The 23,831-nt window shown below is 40.8% G+C and overlaps 2 protein-coding genes across 4 annotated transcripts in view; one reads left to right on the top strand and one right to left on the bottom strand.

The window, feature by feature from the left end:
- LOC125700709 (multidrug resistance-associated protein 1) overlaps window positions 1-14,463 on the top strand; it is a 46,144-nt gene extending 31,681 nt beyond the window's left edge. For 2 of the 3 annotated variants that reach the window (XM_048961806.1, XM_048961808.1), the window contains exons 20-32: window positions 1,422-1,466; window positions 2,838-2,922; window positions 3,428-3,566; window positions 4,433-4,640; window positions 5,208-5,518; window positions 6,385-6,584; window positions 7,067-7,193; window positions 7,335-7,436; window positions 8,704-8,850; window positions 9,783-9,941; window positions 10,751-10,917; window positions 11,681-11,875; window positions 13,053-14,463. In XM_048961806.1, the coding sequence (XP_048817763.1) occupies window positions 1,422-1,466; window positions 2,838-2,922; window positions 3,428-3,566; window positions 4,433-4,640; window positions 5,208-5,518; window positions 6,385-6,584; window positions 7,067-7,193; window positions 7,335-7,436; window positions 8,704-8,850; window positions 9,783-9,941; window positions 10,751-10,917; window positions 11,681-11,875; window positions 13,053-13,161 (1,994 nt within the window). In that variant the 3' untranslated portion in view covers window positions 13,162-14,463. The remainder of the gene's footprint in view (window positions 1-1,421; window positions 1,467-2,837; window positions 2,923-3,427; window positions 3,567-4,432; window positions 4,641-5,207; window positions 5,519-6,384; window positions 6,585-7,066; window positions 7,194-7,334; window positions 7,437-8,703; window positions 8,851-9,782; window positions 9,942-10,750; window positions 10,918-11,680; window positions 11,876-13,052) is intronic. The other variant, XM_048961807.1, reaches the window with a different exon arrangement.
- Window positions 14,464-17,242: 2,779 nt separating this feature from the next.
- Window positions 17,243-23,831, bottom strand: part of ABCC6 (ATP binding cassette subfamily C member 6) — a 31,717-nt gene continuing 25,128 nt past the window's right edge. The window contains exons 24-31 of the mRNA XM_048961809.1: window positions 23,064-23,263; window positions 22,279-22,405; window positions 21,679-21,780; window positions 20,820-20,966; window positions 20,136-20,294; window positions 19,744-19,910; window positions 19,121-19,315; window positions 17,243-18,790 (exon numbers count right to left, since the gene is read on the bottom strand). Coding sequence (XP_048817766.1) covers window positions 18,682-18,790; window positions 19,121-19,315; window positions 19,744-19,910; window positions 20,136-20,294; window positions 20,820-20,966; window positions 21,679-21,780; window positions 22,279-22,405; window positions 23,064-23,263 — 1,206 coding nt within the window. The 3' untranslated portion in view covers window positions 17,243-18,681. The remainder of the gene's footprint in view (window positions 18,791-19,120; window positions 19,316-19,743; window positions 19,911-20,135; window positions 20,295-20,819; window positions 20,967-21,678; window positions 21,781-22,278; window positions 22,406-23,063; window positions 23,264-23,831) is intronic.

Raw genomic sequence — 23,831 nt, 5'->3', positions numbered from 1 at the left:
AGGGGCTGAGGTTTCATATCTACAAGAAAAAGCACGGTACCTTCACAGTCACTGCTGTCTCGGAGCACAGAGCACACCCATGTTTTATGGCTGTGCTTCTTTCTAACAGTATGAAGCTGAGTTGGGCTCAAGAGCACTGCATTTGATAGATAGGATGGCTTGTACAGTGCCCGTACAATGGAATGTACAATGGAATGGATGGGTGCTTCCCTCCTTTGGCTTCTGGAAAGTGAAGAGTTAAATAGTGAGATCTGTTGGCTCTGATCTAAATGTCCTTGTGGAATCCAGATGTGAGTGTTAGTTCAGGAAGCACCTGTCTGGGTCAGGAAGTAATCTGACTTCCTCTTAAATTCATTTACCTTTTAGCAAGATTCAGCTTTTCTGTTCTCTCTGGTGAGGTAAAATCCAGCTGTATTCTCCGCCTCAAATGGCCTAAGTAAATAACTGACTCAGTGTGAGGTACGCAAGGTGCCAAGATGCTTAGAATCTCGTGGTTCTCACTAATCTAGCCATGCTGGGTGATCATAGAATCATTAAGGTTGGAAAGGACTGCTGAAAGCATCTAGTCCAACTGTCAACCCATCACCTCTGCCCTCAAACCACGTCCCTCAGTGCTACATCTAAGCTTTTCTTGAACACCTCCAGGGACAGTGACTCTACCACCTCCCTGTGCAGCCTGTGCCAACGTATCACCACTCCTTGTGAAAGTAAATTTCCTGGTATCCAACCTGAACCTCCCCTGGTGCAACTTAAGGCCATTCCCTCTTGTCCTGTCAGTGTTACTTGGGAGAAGAGGCTGACCCCCAACGCACCATAACCTCCTTTGAGGGAACGGTAGAGAGCTGTAAGGTCTCCCCTGAGCCTCTTCTCCAGACTGAATGATCCCAGGTCCTTCAGCTCTTCCCAACAGGGCTGTGTTCCAGTCCCTTCACAGCTTCATTGCACTTCTTGGAGGTGCACCTATGTGGTCAAAAGTTGTCACTCTTAAAACATGATGATACGCACCTTCATTGCTAAGAATAGGGAGTCTCTAAGCTTCTTAAATGATATCTCTTCCATGCCATTGAGGAAAACTCATATGGTAATTGCTTGTATGTTCTAGGATTTTTCTGTGGTAATTTGAGGTTGCTTTGGAGCTGCCTTTTTATTTCTGCTCCCCAGCCCTCATTAGTGCATATGTAGAAGGAAAATTACTGATCTGTTGCTTATAGCCATATGGTTTGGATTTTTTTTCCCCTTAAGGCTGCCTTTTTTGTTTTAATCCAAGGACTGGGATTAAAAAGATCCGTTTCAATGAATTTGATTCTGCCTTGAGCGTCTGCTTGTATTTATGGTTTAGGTTGTGCTGCTTTAATGCATTTATGCTTGTGAGGGTTGAAAATGGTTGTGTTCTGGAAAAAGTTAATTATATATGCTTTTAGACTCGGATCCTTCGTTAGAAAGAACAATTCAACCTCTGGAAACAGGTAACTGCTTTTTTGCCTTGTGGCTTCTACTAGTGCTTGTAGTGGAGCAGTACTAGTAACTACTTCACTGACAAAAGAGATCGAGTCATGGTTAGAAGAATGTCATGTACATAACAAGATATTTGCTTGGTTTGTACGTAACCTCTGTGTACGGTAATTCACACGCTGACTTGTAGATAACTAATTCACCAGCAGTGATTCTGTATCTCAAACATTTTCATAGGGAAGCTTTAAATGAACTTGAAAGGTGCATCTCCCGCCCCTGATTTAGGAGTGTAACGAAAGAGATATGAAGGTCTCTTTTGTTTTTGTGTATTTAATATTTTATATTCTGGACTTACTATGACAATCTTCAGTACATTTCTCTCTCAAAAGGTGAATGCAGTTTATGTATGAAATCTTTGCAGCCTATAACAATGCATCAAATTAAGAGCTGTTAAAGAAGGCTGGTTTACTTGTGGTTTTCTTATGTTCCTGTGGGTTTAGAGCTTCAGTGATGCTCTACAGCAATGTGGTGTTTTTCATATGGGACCCCTATAAAAGATAACACATCAAGAGCTTAAAATAACCAATGGTCTCAGATTTCTTTTAAAAATGTGAACTGAATAATTGAAGCTTTAACTTTTGCCATTGTTTCTGCTCTTTTTTTTTCTTCCTCCTTTTAGACCACACTGAACTGTGGTTTGGGTTTTTAGAGTTTTGCAGAACAGTTTTAAGTTCAAGCAGCCCATCCTTAGGGTAATGTTGATCTTATTTGTACATGTTTTGCTTTCTTATAAAAACGTGAAGATTTCTCATGTTTTTATTTCAGATTCTCAAATCTACACTGTTCTGCAGATCTCTTTAACAGATGCAGTTGAGCTTTTTTCTGTTTGCATAGACTCTTTAAAATGCAAAATATTTTGTAACAAATTCTGAATTAACTTTGAACTTAACTGTACTGAAGTTAACTGACTTAACTGTATTGAAGACGTGGTTTGAGAAGCAGAAGATGGTTAGAGTGTTGATTTTTTTTTTTCTTTTTTTTTTTTTTTCTTTTTCCCCAGAGTGAGTCATAGTGCAGCTTGGTATTTTGTGCTTTAACATCAAGTATGTTCTCACAATTATATTAAATTATTATTACTGACCTATAATTGTAGGAAAACAAAAAAATAAATCTTCTCTGTGTTGTCAACTAATCCTTTTGGGGTGGGACTAAACTGATATGTTCATCTGATCAATTATCTGTTAGCACATGCAAATACTTTGTGTTTTACTGCTTATTTGCACACCAGGACTGCACCTAGCATTTATTACTGCGATTCAACCACTGTATCTCATGACTATCACTTTCATATTTTCTTTTTTGCTTCATATTTTTTTCTCCCTCAGATGCAAATAGTCCATCTGGAAAGGAAGGAAGGCCTGTAGAAAATGGAGTCCTTGTGAATGAAGCCCCTGGAAAGCTGATGCATCGGTTTGTTTTTTGCTTCTTCCTCTTTTTTCCCTTTTTTTTTTTCGCTTCCCAATTTGCTGTCCTTACAGTCAGCTGTGATAAGCAGTAACTTGGTATTTATGGCATTTGTTGGAAGAAAATGTATTGTGCCAGGAGCAGAAGCCTGCAGGAGGCAAGTCTGTTGGTGCTCCATGTCTTCAGGTACTCTAGAGGTGCTGCATTTTTGGAAGCTAAGTCTGATCACTCAACCAAAATTTGGTTGACTACCTAACCTGTTAGCTTGTATCTGAAGGTGGGTACTAGAGAACTGAATGCTCCCAGGGAGGGTTAGAAGTGCACTGTGCAGCGGGGAGAGGACCAGTGGTAGTCACTTGGAAGGTGAAGGCTGATTAGGAGATTGATTATTACGAGAGTAATGCAAATGAGTCACTTGTAGCTGTGGGCCCTTTGAGTCTTTCTGTGAAGTAAACACCTCGCCTGTATTTTCCAAGTTAAAAAAAAAAAAAAAAAATGTATTTTTAAACAGGCAGCTCAGTAACTCCTCCACATACAGCAGAGAAACTGGGAAGTCACAGCACCAGAGCAGCACAGCAGAGCTACAGAAGCCTCTTGCAGAGAAGAATTCCTGGAAACTGACAGAGGCTGACACAGCAAAGACTGGGAGGGTAAGATCTCCTGCTCCCACTTCTGTGCTCTATTTCAGTTTCAGAAAAATCAACATGACTTGGAAAAAATGGCTTCTAAACACACAGCTGGAGTGAGAAAGGGCTGAGTAGATTGCCTCCTGTTCCATAGAACTTCATTGAAGTATTATTGTGTCCTTTGTTCCCAGAGATGGACCCCACATTTGCTCGCAGAAAGGATGATAAGGCTGACCTCATCCAAACTTAAAGAAAAAGCTCTCAGCAGCTTGGTTTTTTACTGTTTTTTCTTTTTTTTCTTTTTTTGAAAAAGGTTGCAGAGTTGTGACAAATTGAGTCACCTAGTGAAATCTGTCCTTCAGCATTGAATTTTAAGCCAGGTTTCCACAGTAGGCTTAAGTATCTGATCCCAGGATACTCAGGTCTTTCTGAGAAACCTAAGAGTGAGGTTCCTGCGAGAATAGTAGTTGCACCTAGTGCTGTTGCTCCTGTCCTCTGTTTAATAATAAATAGATCATAGAATACAAAACTTGTGGAGCAAGGGTTTAATTAAATTATATTTGTTGTGTACTCTTGTGGTAAAAAGAAAAACAAAAACTGAAACTCCACAGTGAAGTTTTTGTCTCTGCCAGTGATGGTGTTTTACATCTGATGGTGCTCTCCCCTTCTGTTGTAAGGCAATGGAAAGATGATGTCTGCCTGCCCTCATGGGATATTGGGTTTGGCACAACTCCCTAGAATGTCTTACAGCTTGTGCTTCTGGGGAATGGCTTTGTATGGTGGAATTGTCATGTTTTTATGGCTTGGTGAAGGAATATTAACTTCTATTTAAAGTTGAACTGTTGTCTTTGAAACAAAATGAAAACTTTTTTTTTCTTCTCCCTCTACAGGTGAAGGCAACAGTATACTGGGAATACATGAAAGCTATTGGACTCTATATCTCTTTTCTGAGCATTTTCCTCTTTATGTGTAACCATATAGCCTCCCTGGCTTCCAACTATTGGCTAAGTTTATGGACAGATGATCCTGTTGTCAATGGGACACAGCAGTACACAAATGTCAGACTGGGAGTATATGGAGCACTGGGAATTTCTCAAGGTTTGCCTGATTTTTTTTTACCTTTTTTAAGAGTAGCTCACTTAGAATGTTTCTGATGCTCTTGTTGACTTTGTATTCCCAAAACTGCAGCAGCAGTTTGCTGAGACCAAGTGGGTTGTGGGTTGTTGGTTTGTTGGGTTTTTTTGGTCATATAAAGACAAAGGCACCATGCAGAGGCCACCTCAGTGGGCTTTTTTGTGTCCTTTTTGTGGTCAAATTTTTTTTAACATGAATTACAATACCCAAAGTAAGGTGTGCAACAGCCCTCTTTACAGTTGTCATAAAAATCCTAATAAAAATTATATGCACCTTAAAATCAAGTGCCGTTTACTCAGGGAAGGTGCTCAAATATTACTGTTTTGGTAGTGGAGAAACAAATTCTCCCATGTGAGTAAAGTGCTGTTTTCACTGAAAAAGCTTTTGAATAATCACCAAATCTAGCTGTAATGAACTCCAAATCCCAGGATTATTGTACTGGAGCTGTCCCAATTCTAAGTGATGACAAAATGGAGGAAAGTTTTTTGTGTGAGAGTTGAGAGCAGTTAAAAACCAAATCTTCTTTTCCAGGTATTGCTGTGTTTGGCTACTCAATGGCTGTGTCAATAGGAGGAATATTTGCTTCACAGCACCTGCACCTTGACCTGCTGCACAATGTCCTCAGGTCTCCAATGAGTTTCTTTGAACGTACACCCAGTGGAAATTTGGTGAACCGTTTCTCTAAGGAGATAGATACCATTGACTCTACCATTCCACCAATCATCAAGATGTTCATGGGCTCAACATTTAATGTGATTGGGGCTTGTATCATCATTTTGCTGGCCACCCCTATAGCTGCTGTCATTATTCCACCTCTGGGACTTGTCTACTTGCTTGTGCAGGTAGGAGGTGCTGGCCATTGTCAGCTGGACCAAAAATTACTTATCCTCTGTGTAAGATGGTGGGCTAAGATGGATTTGAATGTTTACGTGGTGTCATTCTTAGCTGATGGTGCTTTGCATGATTTATGGGATTAGCTGACTTTACCAGATCATCTCCTTATGTTTTCAAGTGTAAAATGACTTCTGTGTGCAAAAGTTAATCCTTTGTTATCTAAGCAGCCATTACAAAAATGCCATCAAATTTTGTGGCAAACTGTGTAGCTTGTTGCTTAGAGCCCATATATGTAAAATGTGTGGGCTTTTCTAAACTTTATTTCAAATGGAAGAGTAGCTTTTAGAGGCTTGTGTATGCATTTTCTGCTGACGTGCCCATTTTGTTAGAACATTGTTTATGGATAAAGAGAAACTATGACAGCCTTTCACTCCTGTCTTGTTTAGGCAAGATATACTTGCTTCAGTTTGCTTTACTGTTAGGTATTTGGTAGAGCTAGTACACACAAAAGGAGCTGATTTCTCGCTTTGGCTGTTGATTTAGTATATCTATAAAGCTCTGCTTGTAAGTCTTAAGGGCAGTGATGCATGACTTAGAGGCTCAGAATTTTGTAATGTTGAAGTAAGTTTGCAGAGAAGAGTGAGTGGTAGTGGCTATTAGGTGAGATAGTTTGTTTGGTATTTGTTTAAAGATGTATGTAGCAATTGTTTCAGGCTCAGAAGTTTTGGACAAGGCTTGTATTTCTCTGTGTAAGTTGAATGTTTGTTACTGACAGTCCAGAGGGCTGGGAGGTCTCATGTGATTCCTTTAGTTGTGTCAAATACAATCTGGATGTAACCTCAATTTTCATATTTTCAAATTTTCTGATTTGCAGAGATTTTATGTGGCCACTTCTCGCCAGCTCAAACGCCTTGAATCTGTTAGTCGCTCTCCTGTGTATTCTCACTTCAATGAGACCCTTCTGGGAGTCAGTGTAATTCGAGCCTTTGAAGAGCAGAAACGTTTTATAAAGCAGAATGACATGAAAGTGGATGGAAATCAGAAAGCTTATTATCCAAGCATTGTTGCAAACAGGTAATGGTGGGATTGTAACATTGAGAGATGTTTATGAAGAGAGAGGGTATGGTTTTGTTGCCTCTGTCCCTTGTCAATCACCTGTCAGTGTATTTGTCCCAGGTAAGGCAACCTTTGTGAATATACCTGTTTTTTAAACTTGTTTGATGGAATTAAGGTTAATTCTTGTTTATAGTTCCTGCCTTACATCTGGGTAGTATTTTTAAAAGTTGTGCTTCACCTGTTCCGATAAAACCACATCTGCTTTCTGAACTTAAACAGGAATTAATGTCTCTGAATGGTTCGTTTAATTCTGTATGCCTTTTGCATGCTGCTGGAGCAGAACATCAGGTGCCTTCCAGTGCCTGTGTCACTGGCAGTACTCAGATGCCATGTTACTAATCTTCTTAAAAACAAGATACGTGACAGAACAGTAGCTCACTGGATTTATAATTGTCTTTGGATGTTACTGGAAAGGTGTGTGATGTCTTCCTGTGTTGCAGATGGTTGGCGGTACGTCTGGAGTTTGTGGGGAACTGTATTGTTCTCTTTGCAGCACTGTTTGCAGTGATTGCACGCAACAAGCTCAGTCCAGGACTGGTTGGTCTTTCAGTGTCCTACTCACTGCAGGTAATTATACCTTAATTAAAATAAACAACCATGGCTGCATCAGAAAGCTAAATCTTGTTCAGACTTCAGAGAGAAAGTAATGTACATAGAATTTTTAAAAATTGTTTGGTGTAATCTGTTTTTTAAATTCTTTTCTTGCAGATTACAGCATACTTAAACTGGCTAGTTCGTATGACTTCTGATCTGGAAACCAACATTGTTGCTGTAGAAAGAGTCAAAGAATATGCTGAAATGGAGAAGGAGGTACAGTGAGTTGTTCACCACAGTTAATGTTTGATGTTTCCCAGGACTTGCAGTTGTATCATTTGACATGGTTACATGCAGCCAAACTGGGTAGCTTGAGCAAGACTGTAAGGGAGCTACAGTTACCTTAAAGCTTTATTCCTTTTCATCTAGAACATCTTCAGCTGTTACTGAAATGTTTCAATTGTACTCATTAGACAGGGTTGTGTATGTTACATAAACACCATCCCAATGAAGCGATCAACCCTGCATTATCTCTGGAGCAGTATTTATTTGAAGGTGATGCCCTGAGGCAGGACTCCTGTGCTCTGGATCACCTCCAGTTTTTACATGCACCATAACTTGCCTACAGTGGTTGAGACTGCAAGTCCTTGCCTCGCTTTGAGCTCATCTATGGAAGACAGCAAAAATGGCAGACTCCTGGGTGTCAGGACATTGATGCTCCATTTTGATGCTCTGTGAGTCCAAGTTGCCAGGTCTCATGTACCATGGTCAGCAGGAAAACTCGCTCGGTTGAGGTGATGTCCTGTTGAAAAGTCTGTTCTTCCTTGTCAGACCTTTCAGTTCGCCCTCCCTCGTGCCTTTGGACCAGTGTTTTGGACTAAAGCTGCCACTTAGTTCTGTGTAGAAAGCAGCACTGTCTTCTGAGTTCTCACCCACAATTTGGTAAATGGGTTGCAGAGTGCAACTGGACATGACCTCTGAGCTGAGGAAGTTGATGTTGCTTAGTGCTTTCATTGCCCTGTAAGGACAGGATGTATCTTAGTGCTCCACAGAGAACACTTAGTGTACCACAGCATAGTTCCTGTGGGTGTTTCTGGAGTGTATGCACCAAAATTTATATCTTCCTATTTAGGAAACTTGCTGTTCTGCCTTGGGTTAACCAGAGAGTCCGTGCAAATGTGGTTTAGTTTTTAAGTGCTTCACAGTTTTTTTTAATTTGCATGTTTCCATTTTTGCACTCAGTGAGGCAGAGTGAAGAGGAGCTACCTTTGTGTTTTGATTCGTATTGCCTGTGAAGTCATCACATCTGTAGTTGTGTCCCTTTTGGCTACAGTGCACAGTTCCCCAGGCTCCTCTTTGGCTGCGTACACCATTTCATCTGCCTTCAGGCATCTTTTTCCTTTTTTTTCCATTATCATCATCATCACAGTTCCTTTTGCAAGTTACACAGTAACAAGGATTTTTCTTAATTGCTTTTAAGTCCTCTGAGCCTGTGCCCAGTTAAGAGAAGAGGTGATTAGAAATGCTTATGTGGTTGTTTCAGGCTGAGTGGAGTATTGAAGAAGCTGCCCCAGCAAACACCTGGCCTGAGGAGGGGAAGGTCGAGTTTCGAGGCTTTGGTTTGCGTTACCGGGAGGACTTGGATTTGGTTCTGAAAAATATAAACATCACCATAAATGGGGGTGAGAAGGTAATGACTTTGAATTAATAGCAGACCATTACTGTATTGTAAATATGCACACGTAAGCCAAAGAGGGGCCTCACTCCTTCCTGTGCTAATAGTCTTAGGTCCTTTAGAACAAGAAGTGCTTCTTTAGATCAGTCTTAATGTAACTGGCAGCTGCAGGGAGCTCTTGCCAGATTGTCTGGATTTGGCAAAATTCTGATGGAGATAAATTTGTGTGCCTGTCTGCTGAATACTCTCGCATATGCCCACATACACCTCAGACCTGAGTGGATTGTTTGATGTCTAATAATGTAGTGTGGCATGACACCATGCAGCGTACCTGAGAGACACATCTACTGTCAGGCCTCTTTAGTTGTGGTATCCAACTATGTGTTTACATTTTTATTTTTATTTTTCTTGTGAGTGCATGCTTTCTACATACAAATGTGGGCAGGATACTACAAGAGGGCTAAATAGAAAATGCAGATGGCAAGAGATACATCAACGAAAAATCACACTTTAATAAAAAGAGAAAAGAATCACTGAAGACTTCAGCCTGACTGGGAAGCAGAACATATAGTATGAAACTGAGTGCTTTTGCTATGAATTTGCTTTAAATTCAAAGAAGAGAAAATAAAGGCCAAATCAGAAATTTGACCGTGAAGCATGAGAGAAAAATAGAATGGTTAGGACATCTTCTACCTTCTCTTCCTGATTGCATCTGCCTTTCTGTAAAATTGAATAATTCTGTGAGTGGATTGCAGACTTTTATTTCCATAGCCTGTGATTTATTTATTTTTGTTCCTGTTAGATTAGCTTCTGCTAGTTGCACTATTTTTGGGGATTGATAGCCCAAGAAATATAGCAAGCTTTCAACAAAGTTTACTTTGGATGGAGTCTTGGAAATGCTTTAACTCTGTTCTAGTGTAAGATCTTTCTGTATTTCTTTCCACCAGATAGGAATAGTTGGAAGAACAGGAGCTGGAAAATCCTCCCTTACTTTAGGCTTATTTCGGATCAATGAAGCAGCTGAAGGAGAAATTATTATTGATGGAATTAATATTGCAAAGATAGGGCTGCATGACTTGCGGTTCAAGATAACCATAATTCCTCAGGTAGGTGTAAAATTCTGACGCTGCCAGAGTTCATATTGTAACAGTGTGCTTTCTGCAGTGGACTGGAGGGAATATACTTATTCCATTTCTGATCTGTAGCTGTGAAATTGAGTCATTTTACTATTTACTTAAGTGCTCTTTCATGCACTTAAAAAACATTTTTTTACCCAGACTGTCTTTGGTTGCTTGTGCTGGGTAACATTTATGATCTTGGCTATGACTGAGTTGTGGGGTGGAAGTAAAACCATGATCTTTAGGCACTTGGGCATTGTCAGCACCCCATGCTAACTATGTAAACACTATAGACAGCTTAGCCTGAGTAGAAAGTCTCATCCCAGCTGAACAGCTGTTCGTGGTCCCATGGTAACCTACAAATTGTTTTTCTTTTGACCAGTAGGGGAGAAATAATGTCTTGAGTGTTGCCAGTTGTGGAGGGCCTGCTGGAGTTTATCTAAATTCAGTGTTGACTGATGCTAGTTCTATACTTCTTGGAAATAGAATTAAGTTATTGTGTAGTCCAGTCATAAAGGCCTGGGATTTTGTGTTGCTATTTCAGGCTTTATGTGCACTATTGGGCTTTTGACCTTGAAGCATCATGAGATATGCAGCACTCCTCACTCACAGAGGTCTGCATATAACCATCCAGTCTAGCCCAGTGCCTGAAAAAGTGAATCTAACTCCTGAATTCAGTAGATTGGCTTGCTTGCAACTGCAGCTGCACAAGCTCTTTTCCTTTCACTATTTAAGAAAAAATTTTGGAGCACTGCTGTGTTCTGCATGGATTGTCAATTATGTCTTTCTATGAGTAGGATCCAATATTATTTTCTGGTTCTCTGCGTATGAATCTTGATCCTTTTGACCAACACTCTGATGAAGACATTTGGAGATCTTTGGAATTGGCTCACTTGAAAAATTTTGTGTCATCCCTTCCTGATAAACTCCATCATGAATGTTCTGAAGGTGGAGAAAACCTCAGGTAAGCTTAAAAGAGAAAGGGGTGCTTGCCTTAAGAGTTGTGTATGAACTGAGAAGTGTGTGTGTGGTCTCTAATCTGCAGCTAGACTTCAGCTGCACTGCAGCTGCACTTACAGAACACTTAAAGCTCACTTTGAACAAAAGGTACCTGGAATCTAGCAATAGCAGTGTTGGTTGTTTTTTTTGTGGGTGGTGGTTGTTGTTGGTAGTTGTTTATTTTAACTGTTAATGAGAATTTGGGGAGGAATTCTTAATGCGTGACCAGGCAGCCAGCCAGTTAGGTTTTATTGAACAGGCTTTAAACTCTGAAGTTTGGGAATTAAATTTAAGGAATACTCAGAACTCTGTGATATTTGACTTCCCAGCTTGCAGAGTCTTGGAAAGGATTTTGGTAGCAGCCTGCTATTTATAGTAGGTTCTCTCAACTAATGATGGCTTGTGCTCAAGTGACGTGGCTTTTCTATGGGGAGTAGTTAGCTTGCTTTTAGCACTGTAACAGAGTTATGCATTCAGTCTGTAAAAGCCATTTGAAGTCCAGTTTTTAACAATACACTCATTCTAGTGATCTAGACCATTTGTAATGTACTCTTACTACATTGCCTATACTTTATTATGAGAAGGATGTTGTGGTTAAGTTGCTGTTACATACTTCATAGTGAAGCAGTAAGACTGATGTTACTTGCTTTGCTGTGCTTTGGAAAAGAGCACTGAACTTACTGTGATTTTTTTGTGGCTGTTCTCTCTCCTTTCTCCCATCTGTGCAGTGTGGGACAGCGCCAGCTGGTGTGCCTGGCGCGAGCTCTGCTCAGGAAGTCCAAAATCCTGGTTCTAGATGAAGCCACAGCTGCTGTTGATCTTGAGACAGATAACCTCATACAGTCAACAATAAAATCTCAATTTGAAGAATGTACTGTTTTAACTATAGCACATCGTCTGAACACAATCATGGACTATACAAGGTAAAGTAATACTTCTTACTGTTTCTGTCCTGAGGAATGGTGTGTGTGACGTACAGCGTGTTCTACTTTCACCTAGCACAGTGATGCTTATCTGTGTTGACCAGCATATTTTTAGCTCTTTCTCCACGTTGCTGCTGAAATTGTGGTATAGATGGGTTGTCTGTATTCTGGCTTACAGACACTGTGCTTGGCTTGTGAAGCTCCTCGGTTTCCTCTGTAATGCTGCTGTTGAGCCATTTGAGTAGGGGAAAGGAGGGAAGAAGGACAACAGGAATCTATTCCTGGGTCTTGCCTTAATTTAGGCACAGATAGAAGAGGCATCAGAATTTTAGGGAGCACATAACCTAAACTGGGCACAGACAGCATAATGAATCAGAGGGAAAGTTGCTGCCTTTGTCTGAAATTGATTTGATGTTTCTTTATCGCTCGATTCTGCCTTTTTGACCTCCATCATCTTCAGCAACCTTGTGAAGATGTGGTTGAGTGTAGATTTTTCTCTCAAATTCAACTGTAAGCTCTCTTGTCCTTTTTATCACAATATGTCAGAGAGCAGAGTGACCTCTGATAAAATTGTTTGCTCTTGTACACCTTTGCACTGTCATTACTGAAAGATAAGAGAAAGCCATTACGTGTGCCACTGTCACCAGATTAACACCCAGTTTGGTTGTGGCAGCCAATAATGCCATGCAGCAGCAGCACTTGCCTAAGGGCCTGGCCAGCATCTGCAGTGCCTGGCCCATTAGTGGAGGTAGGTGAAGGACACTTTGAACTGCACTGATTTTGAATGTACTGACTTGCTTTGTGAATTTCCTAGTTACAGTTGTATGTTTGCATTCCCTGAGCTGTATGTTCATGTTTATATTTTGTCAGCAGAAGCTGCATCGCAGCAGTTATGTGGTAGTGTTAGGGGAATCTCCTAAAATGTTTCAGTGGCTCCTAATTTGAGACAGAGTGCTGCCACCTATTTTCTGGTTGGCTTGAAGCATACTTGAAGTCTCATGTCTGCCTGCTATGTAAGAAGTAGATGATGGAGAAAATCTCTCTTCGCTCATTCAGTCTGGACTGTCTTCCCTTGCATAGAGTAGCTATGTTACGGTTAATTTCTCTGTCTAGATATACTACATATTCACTTACATTTTTACCTTCTTGTGACTTTTTCTTGTTTCTTGTTTTACAGAGTTTTAGTCCTGGACAGAGGTGAAGTGGTGGAGTGTGATAGCCCAGACAACCTACTTCAGGCAAAAGGCCTTTTCTATAGCATGGCCAAAGACTCAGGATTGGCATAGGATTTGAATGGAGAAGGGGGAGGTGATGCACTCAAACAAATGTAATTTCCCCTGAGCTGGTGTGAATTCGGTTACAGACCTAATGAAGTCAGCCACAGCACAGCAGTGGAAGTAACATGAAAATGCAATATTTTTTTCTTCTCCTGGTTATTGATTTTTAGCCAGCTTTAGGAGAAGCATATAAACTCTGCGAAACACTTTGTAGTCTTTTAGTTCTTGCCTGACATCTGTCATTATATGCTCAAATGTAAGGTGGAGTGATTCATCAGAGAAATTCTTGAAAGCTTTTTCTTTTCATCTGCTCTTATGTCCTCAAACCCATTTTTGTTTTAAGTATTTTTGCAAATGCTAGTTATTTACTTTGCTGATTCCTCATTTGATGAGCCATCTATTGTGATATGCACTTGGAACATTTTGTGGCATATAGTCCTAACGTCCAAAGATTTTCTTCTTGTGAAGTAATGCTCGTGCCAGGTTTTCTCATTATGGCATTTACTGTACATGGTTAATGCTTCTATGCATTCTCCTAAAGATTTTACATGTGTTTACGTTGTATAGCAGCAAGTTCACTATGTCAGTAGTGCTGATGTGGAAAAAGCACCTCAACGTCAACTTCAGAGCAGCATTCAAGCATATTTGGGATGATGATCACTCCAAAACCCAACTCTAGCATCAGTTGGTCTGTTGCAAAATACAGTACATGATTTTACACCCGGTTCACTCAGGAATTCTGACTTGGGTGGAGAATTCTGGTTGTGCCTGTGGGGCTTGGCTGAGAAGTGAGGACTGACCTGAGCAGAGGTTGCAGGCTCAACGTAATGCTGTGATACCCCTGGCTTTGGCAGTTTTGTGCTTTAATAGAAGTTCTGCTACATCAAGGACCGTTAGCCTTACGTTGACGAAACTCGCCCTTCATGCTGCTCCTGTTGACTCTTAAATCTCCTGGGAGACTATTCTGTGACAGTAGTTAAAATCAGCAACAACCAGCCAAAAAATACCCCAGCACCAAAAAAACCCAAAAGCAAAGAACTGTTTTTCTGTTTTCAAGTTGTGTGTCAGAGCTCTAACAATTCGATTAGCAGTGGAGTCTGGTTTTTGAAGTCTTTGAATGTTCAGTTTTCTGTGCAAAGAAAAAAGTTTTATTTCTCATATTTTAATTTGTCTCATTTTAGAGGAAAATGCTGGAAAAAGGCAAAGTAAGCCAGATGGATCCAAATATTCAGTACTCTGAGAATGTGGACTTCTGTGAATGTTGTTGACCTTAATACTAGGCAGTTGTCTTCTTTAGAGTAAAGCTATTTATTTTTTTGTAAATTATTATGACTCTCCAAAATTGAATAGACTGAAATTTTCTTTGGTATTTTTTGTAATTACTATTTGAATATTTACAAAGAACTTGCAGTAAAAAAAAAATGTTTGAAAGATAACGTGGTGTGGCATTTCTTGCTTTGCTTTTGACAAAGGCTTAACTTTGGTTGGTTGTGGGGTTTGGTTTTGTTCTGGTTTTGGTTTGGTTTCCCTTGAAAACAGGAATTACTGGTACTGCAGAGACTGACTGGACTTGTTAGAACTGATGCTTGGAGGTCGTTAGGGTGGCTAAGAAACTTTCAGTAACGCAGTTTGCTGTGCAGATGACTAATAATGAGAGGTCAGTACAGGAAGTGCTGTAGAGAAGATTCTTTGTCTGTGTCCTTTGCCTGGGCACACCACGTGTGTGCTGTTAACACCACAGTTTGCTGTTAACTTCCTCCAGCCTTGTGATGGAAGGGAAAACTGGAGCAGATGGGAACAGAGTGGTGTCTTTACTCTTTCTGAATAACTGAGATTTACAACCTTACTATCTGAGTAAGTCCTGTACAGTGGAACTGCACTCGGAATAAATGTCTCTTTGAAATACAGAGATTGCAGAATTAAGTTTCTGCTATACCATGTGCTCACAGTAGAATTGTGCATGTGAGAATGACTTAAACTGCATTTGCTGTGTCAGACTGGGTGCACTAGAAAGTAATATTGGTTATTCTCAGCCCTGTTTATATGCTGTGCATGATTGTTGAGGGTGTACTGCGCTTCTCAAAGGCAGGCTGCATTTTGTGGATAACTTTTTATAAATAATGCAACAAGGGTCAGAATACTCATCTTTGTGTGTCTTGTTCTTTTTCAATTAAGTAGTTGCTACTAAGTGTCACTGTTTTCCCAGTTTTACATATTTATACACTTGCAAGCACAAATCGTTCTGTCCCAGCTCTGGAGCACAGTCACTTTTGCTTGGTCAGAGCACCCGCTGGTGCTTTGTGCTATTGTTCTATTGATTAATGACCCTGATTCCATGTAGTCCTCATAAAAATTATTAATATCTGAATGCAGCTTGAACGACATTGCATTATGCATGATGGGGATCCGTCTATATTAACCTTTACTGTGTGCAAAGATAACAAATGCAGTTTTCTTTCCACAGAATGTGTGTGCATGAGTGTCGTGTAGTCTTCAGGGTGCCTTACGGTAGCAGTGCAGCTGAGAGAGATCTGCTTTCAGGCAGGAAGGAGAGGTCCATGTAGTGGCCTCTGCAGGCATCACTGTTGGGAGCAATTGCAGAAAGTGATAGAAGTTGCTGCAAGGTAAGATACAGTGTGTTTTCCTTAGTTAATCTGTTTTCATTGTTGTGCTTGTGTTTGCATCTAATGCTCTTCTAGTTCCTGGACGGTTTCAAGACCAGGGTAAGTGAAATCTAGCATGGCAGCTTGTGACATTGTGCCACTGACTGAAGCCTTTCTGTGATCCAGTGCAAAAGAGTTTGATGCCATCCAGCAGCGATCAGTGGTGTTACAGCTCAGGGCAATGAGCTCTAGAGGTTAGTAGAGAGAAAGGGGAAAAACAAAAGAAAAAAGGTCGCTATGAAATTCATGGATGTGGTGATGAATTCCAGCAGCTGAGCACAGTCATGTAGCAAACGTCTGTTTCATCTACTTACTTTGCCTTGATGGCCTTGATGTTGATGCGTGTGTTTTTATATTTCCCTTTGTGCTGTGAAGACTTAGGGGGGAGGGGTTACTAACTGCACTGGGAGCTGGTATTACAATGAACAGTTCTTGTGAAATATGTGAGGTGGGCACCCTCAGCCAGCTGCTGTAGAACAGGAATTCCCTGCCGTGTATTGCTGGGGAATGGACTGAGTTCATCCTGTCCTCATCCTCCAGGCCTTTTCCAGGTGAAGAGGGAATCATTTGCCATGGTTGGTCATCTTGTGATTCTATAGATAGGGGAACTTCCTCCTTGCTCCCTCCCCCCAGTCCCAACTTTGTGTTTCTTTCTGTAAAAGCAATGAAATTGATTTCATTCAGATCAGCAGAAAAACTGGAAATGTTATTTGGCTACATTACTGGCAGTTTATGTGTGTTCTGTGTAAAATCTGCCAAATACCTATCAGACCCAAAAATAAGTGGCCGAACTTAACATCCTTGCTCTTCTGTAGAGAAAGGCTGTTTGCTTTTCTGTTTCATTCCATGCTTTGCTCTATGGATCACTTCTACCAGGAATACAATTTACATCTAGAAGAGCTTGTTTTCTTTAAAGGGGAAAAAAAAAAAGCCCTTTTCTGTGACACTTGAATTCCTCATTTGTCACTTACAATACCACGTGGACAAAAAACTGGGGATTCTTACTCATTTTAAATACAGATTGTTGGGTTTTTTTGGTCACATGTAGTTTGGGAATTCATTTTCTGTGCTGTTTCAGCACACCTTTCTGTGTGAAAGCTGATGGTATTTTTGCTTTCTGCCGATAGCTAAACAGCACCTGCTCAAAGATTATCAAAGTATGTTTTGATTATTTTCTCCTTCTGTTGCCTTCTTTCTTCATTACCAACTTAGCATTGGAAAGCAAGCATTTAAAAAATGTTTCTACCATCACCACCCAGATTATAGTATGTTAAGATGTCTCCTTCAGAACTGCCCAGAACACCAGTGGTTCAACTTCGCCTTGACCCCAGTTGAACAAAACACCTACCTTACATTCTTACATCCCACTTAGAGCTTTAAATGTTTTTGCTTTGAGATCCACTGATAAACCTCAAGGGTTCTCATTACTTATCTGGTGTTTGAGTCATTTTGGCTCTGCTCTTGTGATACTCTATTTAACCACAAATATTGGTTTGGAGAAAGTAGGAAAAAAGAAATGAACAACTTTTTTTTTTTTTGCTAGTATTTTAATAGCAGTAAGGCAGCAGGCATTTGACTTTTCTCACTCTCCATCCTTACTTGTGACCTGAGCCATTTTAATACCTGCTTCTGTCTTTATTGCAGCTTTCGGGCAAATGAAATGCGTTCATGAAGGTGATAGTAAACAGCAGTATTTCACAGTGTGATTTGCTCACCATGTTGTCCTGTTGCAGTCCCTGAAGAAAGACTTGGGGGCAGCTCTGACAGCAGCTCCTTGGTGCTGTGGGAAGCCCAGGAAGGCTTTGCTTCAGGCAGCCATTTTGGTTTGTTAAAGTAATACCTGAGAGATGTGGTGCCAGGGTGGTACGCACAGGAGGTAAGCTTGCACTCCAGGAGAAAGCCAGGAATGAACCACGTAAAACATGAACCTTTGCCCATCTGCCAGACTGTCACACTGCAGGACACTGCCACAGAAATTCATCATGACAGAATTCAATTTGGAAATACTGGTGTCCAAGTTTGGATGCACTGTGCTGTGACTGGGACTTGAAATACGATGAATGATGTTCTGCTGCCCTCTAACAGCTCAGTTACCACTTTCTTTGTCTAAGTTGGCTTTCCTTCAGGAGAGTTGTCAGCCTTCCACACAGCATGATTCAGTCAGATCCCATCCAAAGCAGATGAGGGAGATGGAATGGGTCTGATCACTGGCTGTGACAACAGGCAGCACAGAGGCAGCTGTGTGCTGTCATGCTTAGTGGCCTCCTACTTTCTCTTCCCTATTCCCCTGAGTTTTTGCACTTTCGATGACTTCATCCAGTTGCTGCTGGGGAGTCTACCACATTTGTGTAAGAACAGTGCTTAGGTGATCAGTTCTTAAGACTTTGGCAAAAGGCTCAATTTGTTCTGCCTGGAGCTTTGGATAAAATGTAAACATAGTTTGCTTGCTATCAATTCAAATCTTACTCTCCATGAAATCTTGGCTTTTAAAAATAGCCTGTGTAGTCCTTAAGTATGTCAGTGTATTCAGGCTCAATTTATAGCATAATTGGGAAATGCTGTGGTTCTTTGGTTAGTTTTCATACCATAAAAGCAGTAAGGTGTTTAAGTTGAAGATTCTGACACTTATTTTCAAGGTAAGAGTGAGGTTTTGGTATCTGGAATCATAATAAAAACAGAATGGCTCAGTTTCCTAAGGAAATAACGTGTATCTCAGGTCTTCCCTTTTCATCTACTCACTGCAGTTAAAGCTCAAACAAGGTGTAGTTGAATGTCAGGCATTTTAGAATAAAACCAAGATGATAACTCAATTAGCAGGTCAGTAACTTATGATAGTGGAGGCATGATGGTGTACTCCATCAGTCAGTCAAGCAAGACCCGATTCTTCCATTAGCTTGTAGAATAGTCCCTTCTGAGCTATTAATTGTTTCGGAGTATCAAATTCAGCTATCTGACCTTCTTCCAAGACTAAAATCCTGTGAACAATAAAACGGAAGTATAAAGTTGGGAGGATACCAGCAACTGCAAGAAACTGAGCTATAGGTACTTGTTTCTGAAATAAACTGTAGCACTATGTGGAAAAAAAGGGTAAGATAGGGCTTGAAATGCATTGTATAGGCATAAACAATCTTTTAGTTAACCTACTGTTGCCTTGTTGATGTAAGATAGCTCCTAAGATCTCTAGCAAAGCTTTGAGGGTTAAGCAAGGAAAGGACAGAAATGGAACTGTTCTCTCGAATATTGTCTAGTTCATACAGGCTGCCTGAATTTTCTTTCCTCCTTAGGAAAGCAGCTGAAAACATTACCTGTCACAGTCCATGATGGTGTTTATCCGGTGAGCTATTGTTAACACTGTGCTCTCTTTGAATTGAGTTCTCAGAGCAGACTGAATCTGAAGATCAGTTTCTATATCTATTGCTGCTGTGGCCTCATCTAGAATGAGGACTTTGGCTTTCTGAAGAAGTGCTCTGGCCAGGCAAACCAGCTGCTTCTGACCAGTGCTGCAAGTAAGAAGAGAGATGGTAAATTAAAAGCAGCAGTCATTTTTTCTTGGGGTCAGAGGACATGATTAATTTGAAGTCAATAATGAGAGGGTGATTGAGGCTGGTGGCACTGCAGGTAACAGCATGAAACATGAAGCTAAGAAAATGAAAGCTGGGTATTACTGTGGCACTCAGAAGACCTGCAGGTATTTCAGCACATGAAGCACTGCACAAACACAGGTTGCAGTGATTCAGAGGTTCTCCATTCTCAGTTATTTAATGCTATCAGTTATGCCAGTCATGCAATAATTTGCGGTATGGGAATTGCCGCATCCCCCCTTATTTATTTACTTATTATAAATTAGACTCCTTGTCCTGCTAGTTGCATGTCCTCCTAGCCCACAGGCTGGTACAGCCCCACCACTGTCTTTCTGATGATAAGGTACCTTAGGTTTTCCCCTTGGTCAGTGCACTCATATTCCAACTGCTCTGGCAAATCTGCAACAAAGTTCTTGAGCTGAGTCAGTTCCAGAGCTGTCCAGATGTCTGCATCAGTGTATTGGTTTAATGGGTCAAGATTCATTCTTAGAGTGCCAGAAAACAAAACTGGATCCTGAACACAGAGACAGACAACTGCTGAAATGAATGATATTATCAGTTTTCTGAGCTGAGTATAAGTCTGTGGCTGATTTTATGTGGGATGGGAGACTGGAATGGTCTAGAGGTTCTTTCCAACAGAAATTTCAGAAGGTTTTCCTTCTCACAGACTCTTTCTAAACCCCTTCTGTGTGTTAAGATTTATATCTCTGCTGAAAAATTCTGTAAATTAGTATAATACCTGGGGGATGACAGTTATCTTCATTCTAAGGTCGTGGAGACCTAGCTGAGCAATGTCTTGTCCATCAATTAGAATTGCTCCTTCTGCAGCTTCCACTAATCGCAGCAATCCTGCAGCAAGAGTAGACTTTCCAGCTCCTGTTCTTCCAGTTATGCCAATCTGTGAAGGGCAGTATAAATCTTCAGTGTTTATCATTTTTCACAGTTGGAAAGACCTGTCTGTTGTTAGTAGTTCTTGGCTGGTGTATGGCTTTTGAAATGGATGGTCTTGCACAGATCAGTTTTGTAGGGCTGTTAAGACATTCTTAAATCATTTCAGATTTGTGAGTGTTTTGTATGAAAGCCAACCTTAAAGGCCTCTAATGGAAACTATCCACTAGAAGGCTTACCATGTAGAACAGGGCCTTGATGTAGAAATTTCTTTGAAAGTGAAGTTTCTTTGCTGTAACTCTGCTAATCCTCTGTGAAATGAAATTTCACTCAAGAAATGTACAGTGCATGGAGCAATCCCAGAAACACTCCTTTTTACTAGAAGGGATATACAGCGTGATTGACAGGAAAGGCTCATACCTCGCCAGTTCTCACTCTTACAAGGTACTGATGCAGAGCAGGGACTGCATCTGTCCAGATCTAATCACTGCAAAGCACTGTTCACACTTCAGCTCTTCTGGATGTTCTTACTTACCTTCTCTTTTCCATTGATGGTTAGGTTGATGTGCTTCAGAGCTAACTCCAAATTTGGCCTGTATCGTAAACTATAGTTTCTAAATTCAATTCTTCCTTCAGTAAGCCAAACTTGACCTTGAAGTTTGTCATTTAGAGTCCAGGGTGCCTAGACAGATGAAAAACATGAGCAGTGTATAAAGCTGATTCAAATAACAAAGTGAATTAGCCTTACTGAAATAGGAATCTTATGAAGATGTGTATTCTGTATTCTTCCTGATCAATTTACTGCTTCCAGGAGAGAAAAAGGTGTCTAACTTTCATATTGCAAATGTGGCCTTTTACTTTGTGCAGAGATCCCAGTCACCTTAACTGAAAATGGGGATAAACATTTGCATGTCAGAATTCTGATATTTAAGTGTTTCAATGAAAAGGTTTGTGTCTCTGTGGCTATGAAAGAAGTCTCATTTTGTCTGATATCAGGTCAGCATATGGAGAAATAATGATTATAGAACAAAAACGATTGCACTGGAGATTCTTAGTGGCTAAAAGGCTATCTAGTAGCCATCAGTTATCAGAACTGCATCTGAACTTGCACAGTAAATACATACTCCAGATATGGGCAGAAAACATGGCTCATTCATTCCAGGACTGTTAACAGCTGAAGCTATTTTAATGACAAATCTAATGCTTAAGTGTTGTAAGGAAATACAGTGATCTGAGGTTATAAAACAACCATGTCAGTTGGATTAAAAAGGCTGCAGTGTCTTAAAGGGAATACAGCATCTTTCAGAAGAGCAAAAATGGGGAACAGTACAATTGCTAATTTGATTGGCAGTGATGTTGACCTTACTAGCACAAGATAACAACCGGCTGGCTACCTCCTTAGGAGTCCTGGAGTATTCGCTCACTCTCTCCACAGAAACAATGTTGTTTTCAATTTCTGTCCAAGAGCGCACCATCCAGTTCAGAACACCAGTTATCTAGCGGAAAGGAGCAGAAACACTAAGGCAGATGAAAGAACTTTGATGTGTGCTCACAGGTTATGTTTAGTATGTACAAAGACATTCTCATCAGCTAATTATGTGAGAAATTATCCCTTCAGAGGCTAAAAAATAAACTTTGACAAGTCTCTGTGGGTAGAAGGCTTTGTTAAAGAGCTTAAAAAAAAAAAAAAGGTAGTGTGACTATTCCATAGGTTGTTCTGTAGCTAGTCTACAAGCAAATAAGGACATCTTCAGGTGCTTGGAGCATATTGTGCCTTAAGTGTGAGGTCAGATGTTGGAGGAAAAAGACAGCTGCTGCATATGTCTTATGGTCCCTTGTATCACAAGGGCTGCGTGCTCCGGTTGGTCTGGGTCAGCAATGACAGCAAGGTTTGAGAAGGCATTTAGAAAATTACAGAAAGACTTTTTAGAGAGAGAAATGGCAGAAATTAAAATTTGATTTTTGGTGCCACATAAGCATGTTATTACTATCACCTGAAGAGCATATGAAATGGAGAAGCCTGCAGTTCCTGGACTAAGATGTGTTCTGCCAGTTGCTGCAAATAGTGCTGCAAACAATACAACGCCATTGCCAAGGAACTCTAGGTTTGTTGCAAGCCACCTGCAAGAGAAGATTACAGAGCTGTTGTTGGGTGCCCTGCTACTTTTTACCACACAGTATCTTGTTTGTATCCCCAGCAGCTCCACAATTATTTTGCAGTGTACAACAAAGACCTTACCATGCTCTGGTTGCTGTTATCATCTGCCCTGTAGCTCATGAGTGACTCCAATCTCTCCAAACTGGTTGGCCTGTGGTCTCTGTTAGGATTTTATCCAAGGGCAGCTGGATGAACAGCTAGCACAATTTATTCTATTAATTGATCTAACCTTTCTTACTCTGCTACTTCTCACCTGCTCATGACAGGTGGTTGATGGATTCTGCATATACTACATGTCCTATGCACTGTCATGTATGTACCCAGATAGGCCAGTAATTACTTTAGCTTCTTGCGTTTAGGACGTTGAATGGTACCTCCAGCCACGTGTGAGCACGTGTCCCCAGTCATACAACAGAGAGGGAGCACACTGGTTGTATGAGGAGCACATTGCCAGAGAGGGGTGTATTATTAGTGATAAATGTAAGAGACTGTCTTACCCTCAGATCGCTGCATCAACGTCTCATCTTCTGTGTGCCTCCACCCCTGCCCCAAGAGCAGCCCTCTCCACTCACAAGGGCCGTGGCAGTAAACTGTAATTTCTTCTACTCTGAAGATTTGTACCTGTCAGCAACAGCTCCAGGGAAGCATATTCTCAGATTCTCATCCACTAGGCAGTTGCTTTTCAAAATAAACCTCTCCTGGTCCTTGTAAGCACGGATCACGCTACTCCCCTGGAAGGTTTCTGAAATATGGGAGTAGATTGGTGATCTGCTGGCAGCCTCCATGCGTCTCAGCTGGCAGGAGGTGATGACATAGAAATGCTGGTACAAAGGGAAATGGAAAGAGAAGTGACTAGATGGTTAACATCTCTGTTGAGATGATCTATAGAAAATTTGGAAAGGACTCAGCAAGTGCAAGAGTACATACTATCCTACTGTTATAAAACCTAATGGGCAGGCAGGAGATGCCCTTAAAAGGTGAGGTGGTGTTTCTGCCTGTGTTATGTCCTGTTGTCATTAAGAATAACCCCACAGTTGGGTAATGCAGGAAGGCAAAGGCGCTGTAACTCACAGAGCCTCTAAACTTATTCTTGCTTTCTACTGTAGACCAGCCCTTTGCCTGACTGAGAATGGAGGCATACTTGCACTTTTACATCCCTTCCTTCTATTTAGTCTTACCTGGCAGAGCATTGAGCTCAATATGGGAACTGCTTAGTGTACATGGCTGAATTAAAAGCAGCACAGGAATGCTGAAGGAAAGGAAAAATGCCTTTGGTCTTAATATCATTTCATGTACGCTAATGGAGATGAGGAATGTAGCCCCAGGGCAGATTTGATTTGGACAACAGAAACTTAGAAGTCTTCATTCCAGAGATCTCGTGCTTTGGAA

The sequence above is a fragment of the Lagopus muta genome, chromosome 15 (assembly GCF_023343835.1).
Source record: "Lagopus muta isolate bLagMut1 chromosome 15, bLagMut1 primary, whole genome shotgun sequence".
Lineage (NCBI taxonomy): Eukaryota > Metazoa > Chordata > Aves > Galliformes > Phasianidae > Lagopus > Lagopus muta.
This window is presented reverse-complemented; position numbering and strand designations above follow the sequence as displayed.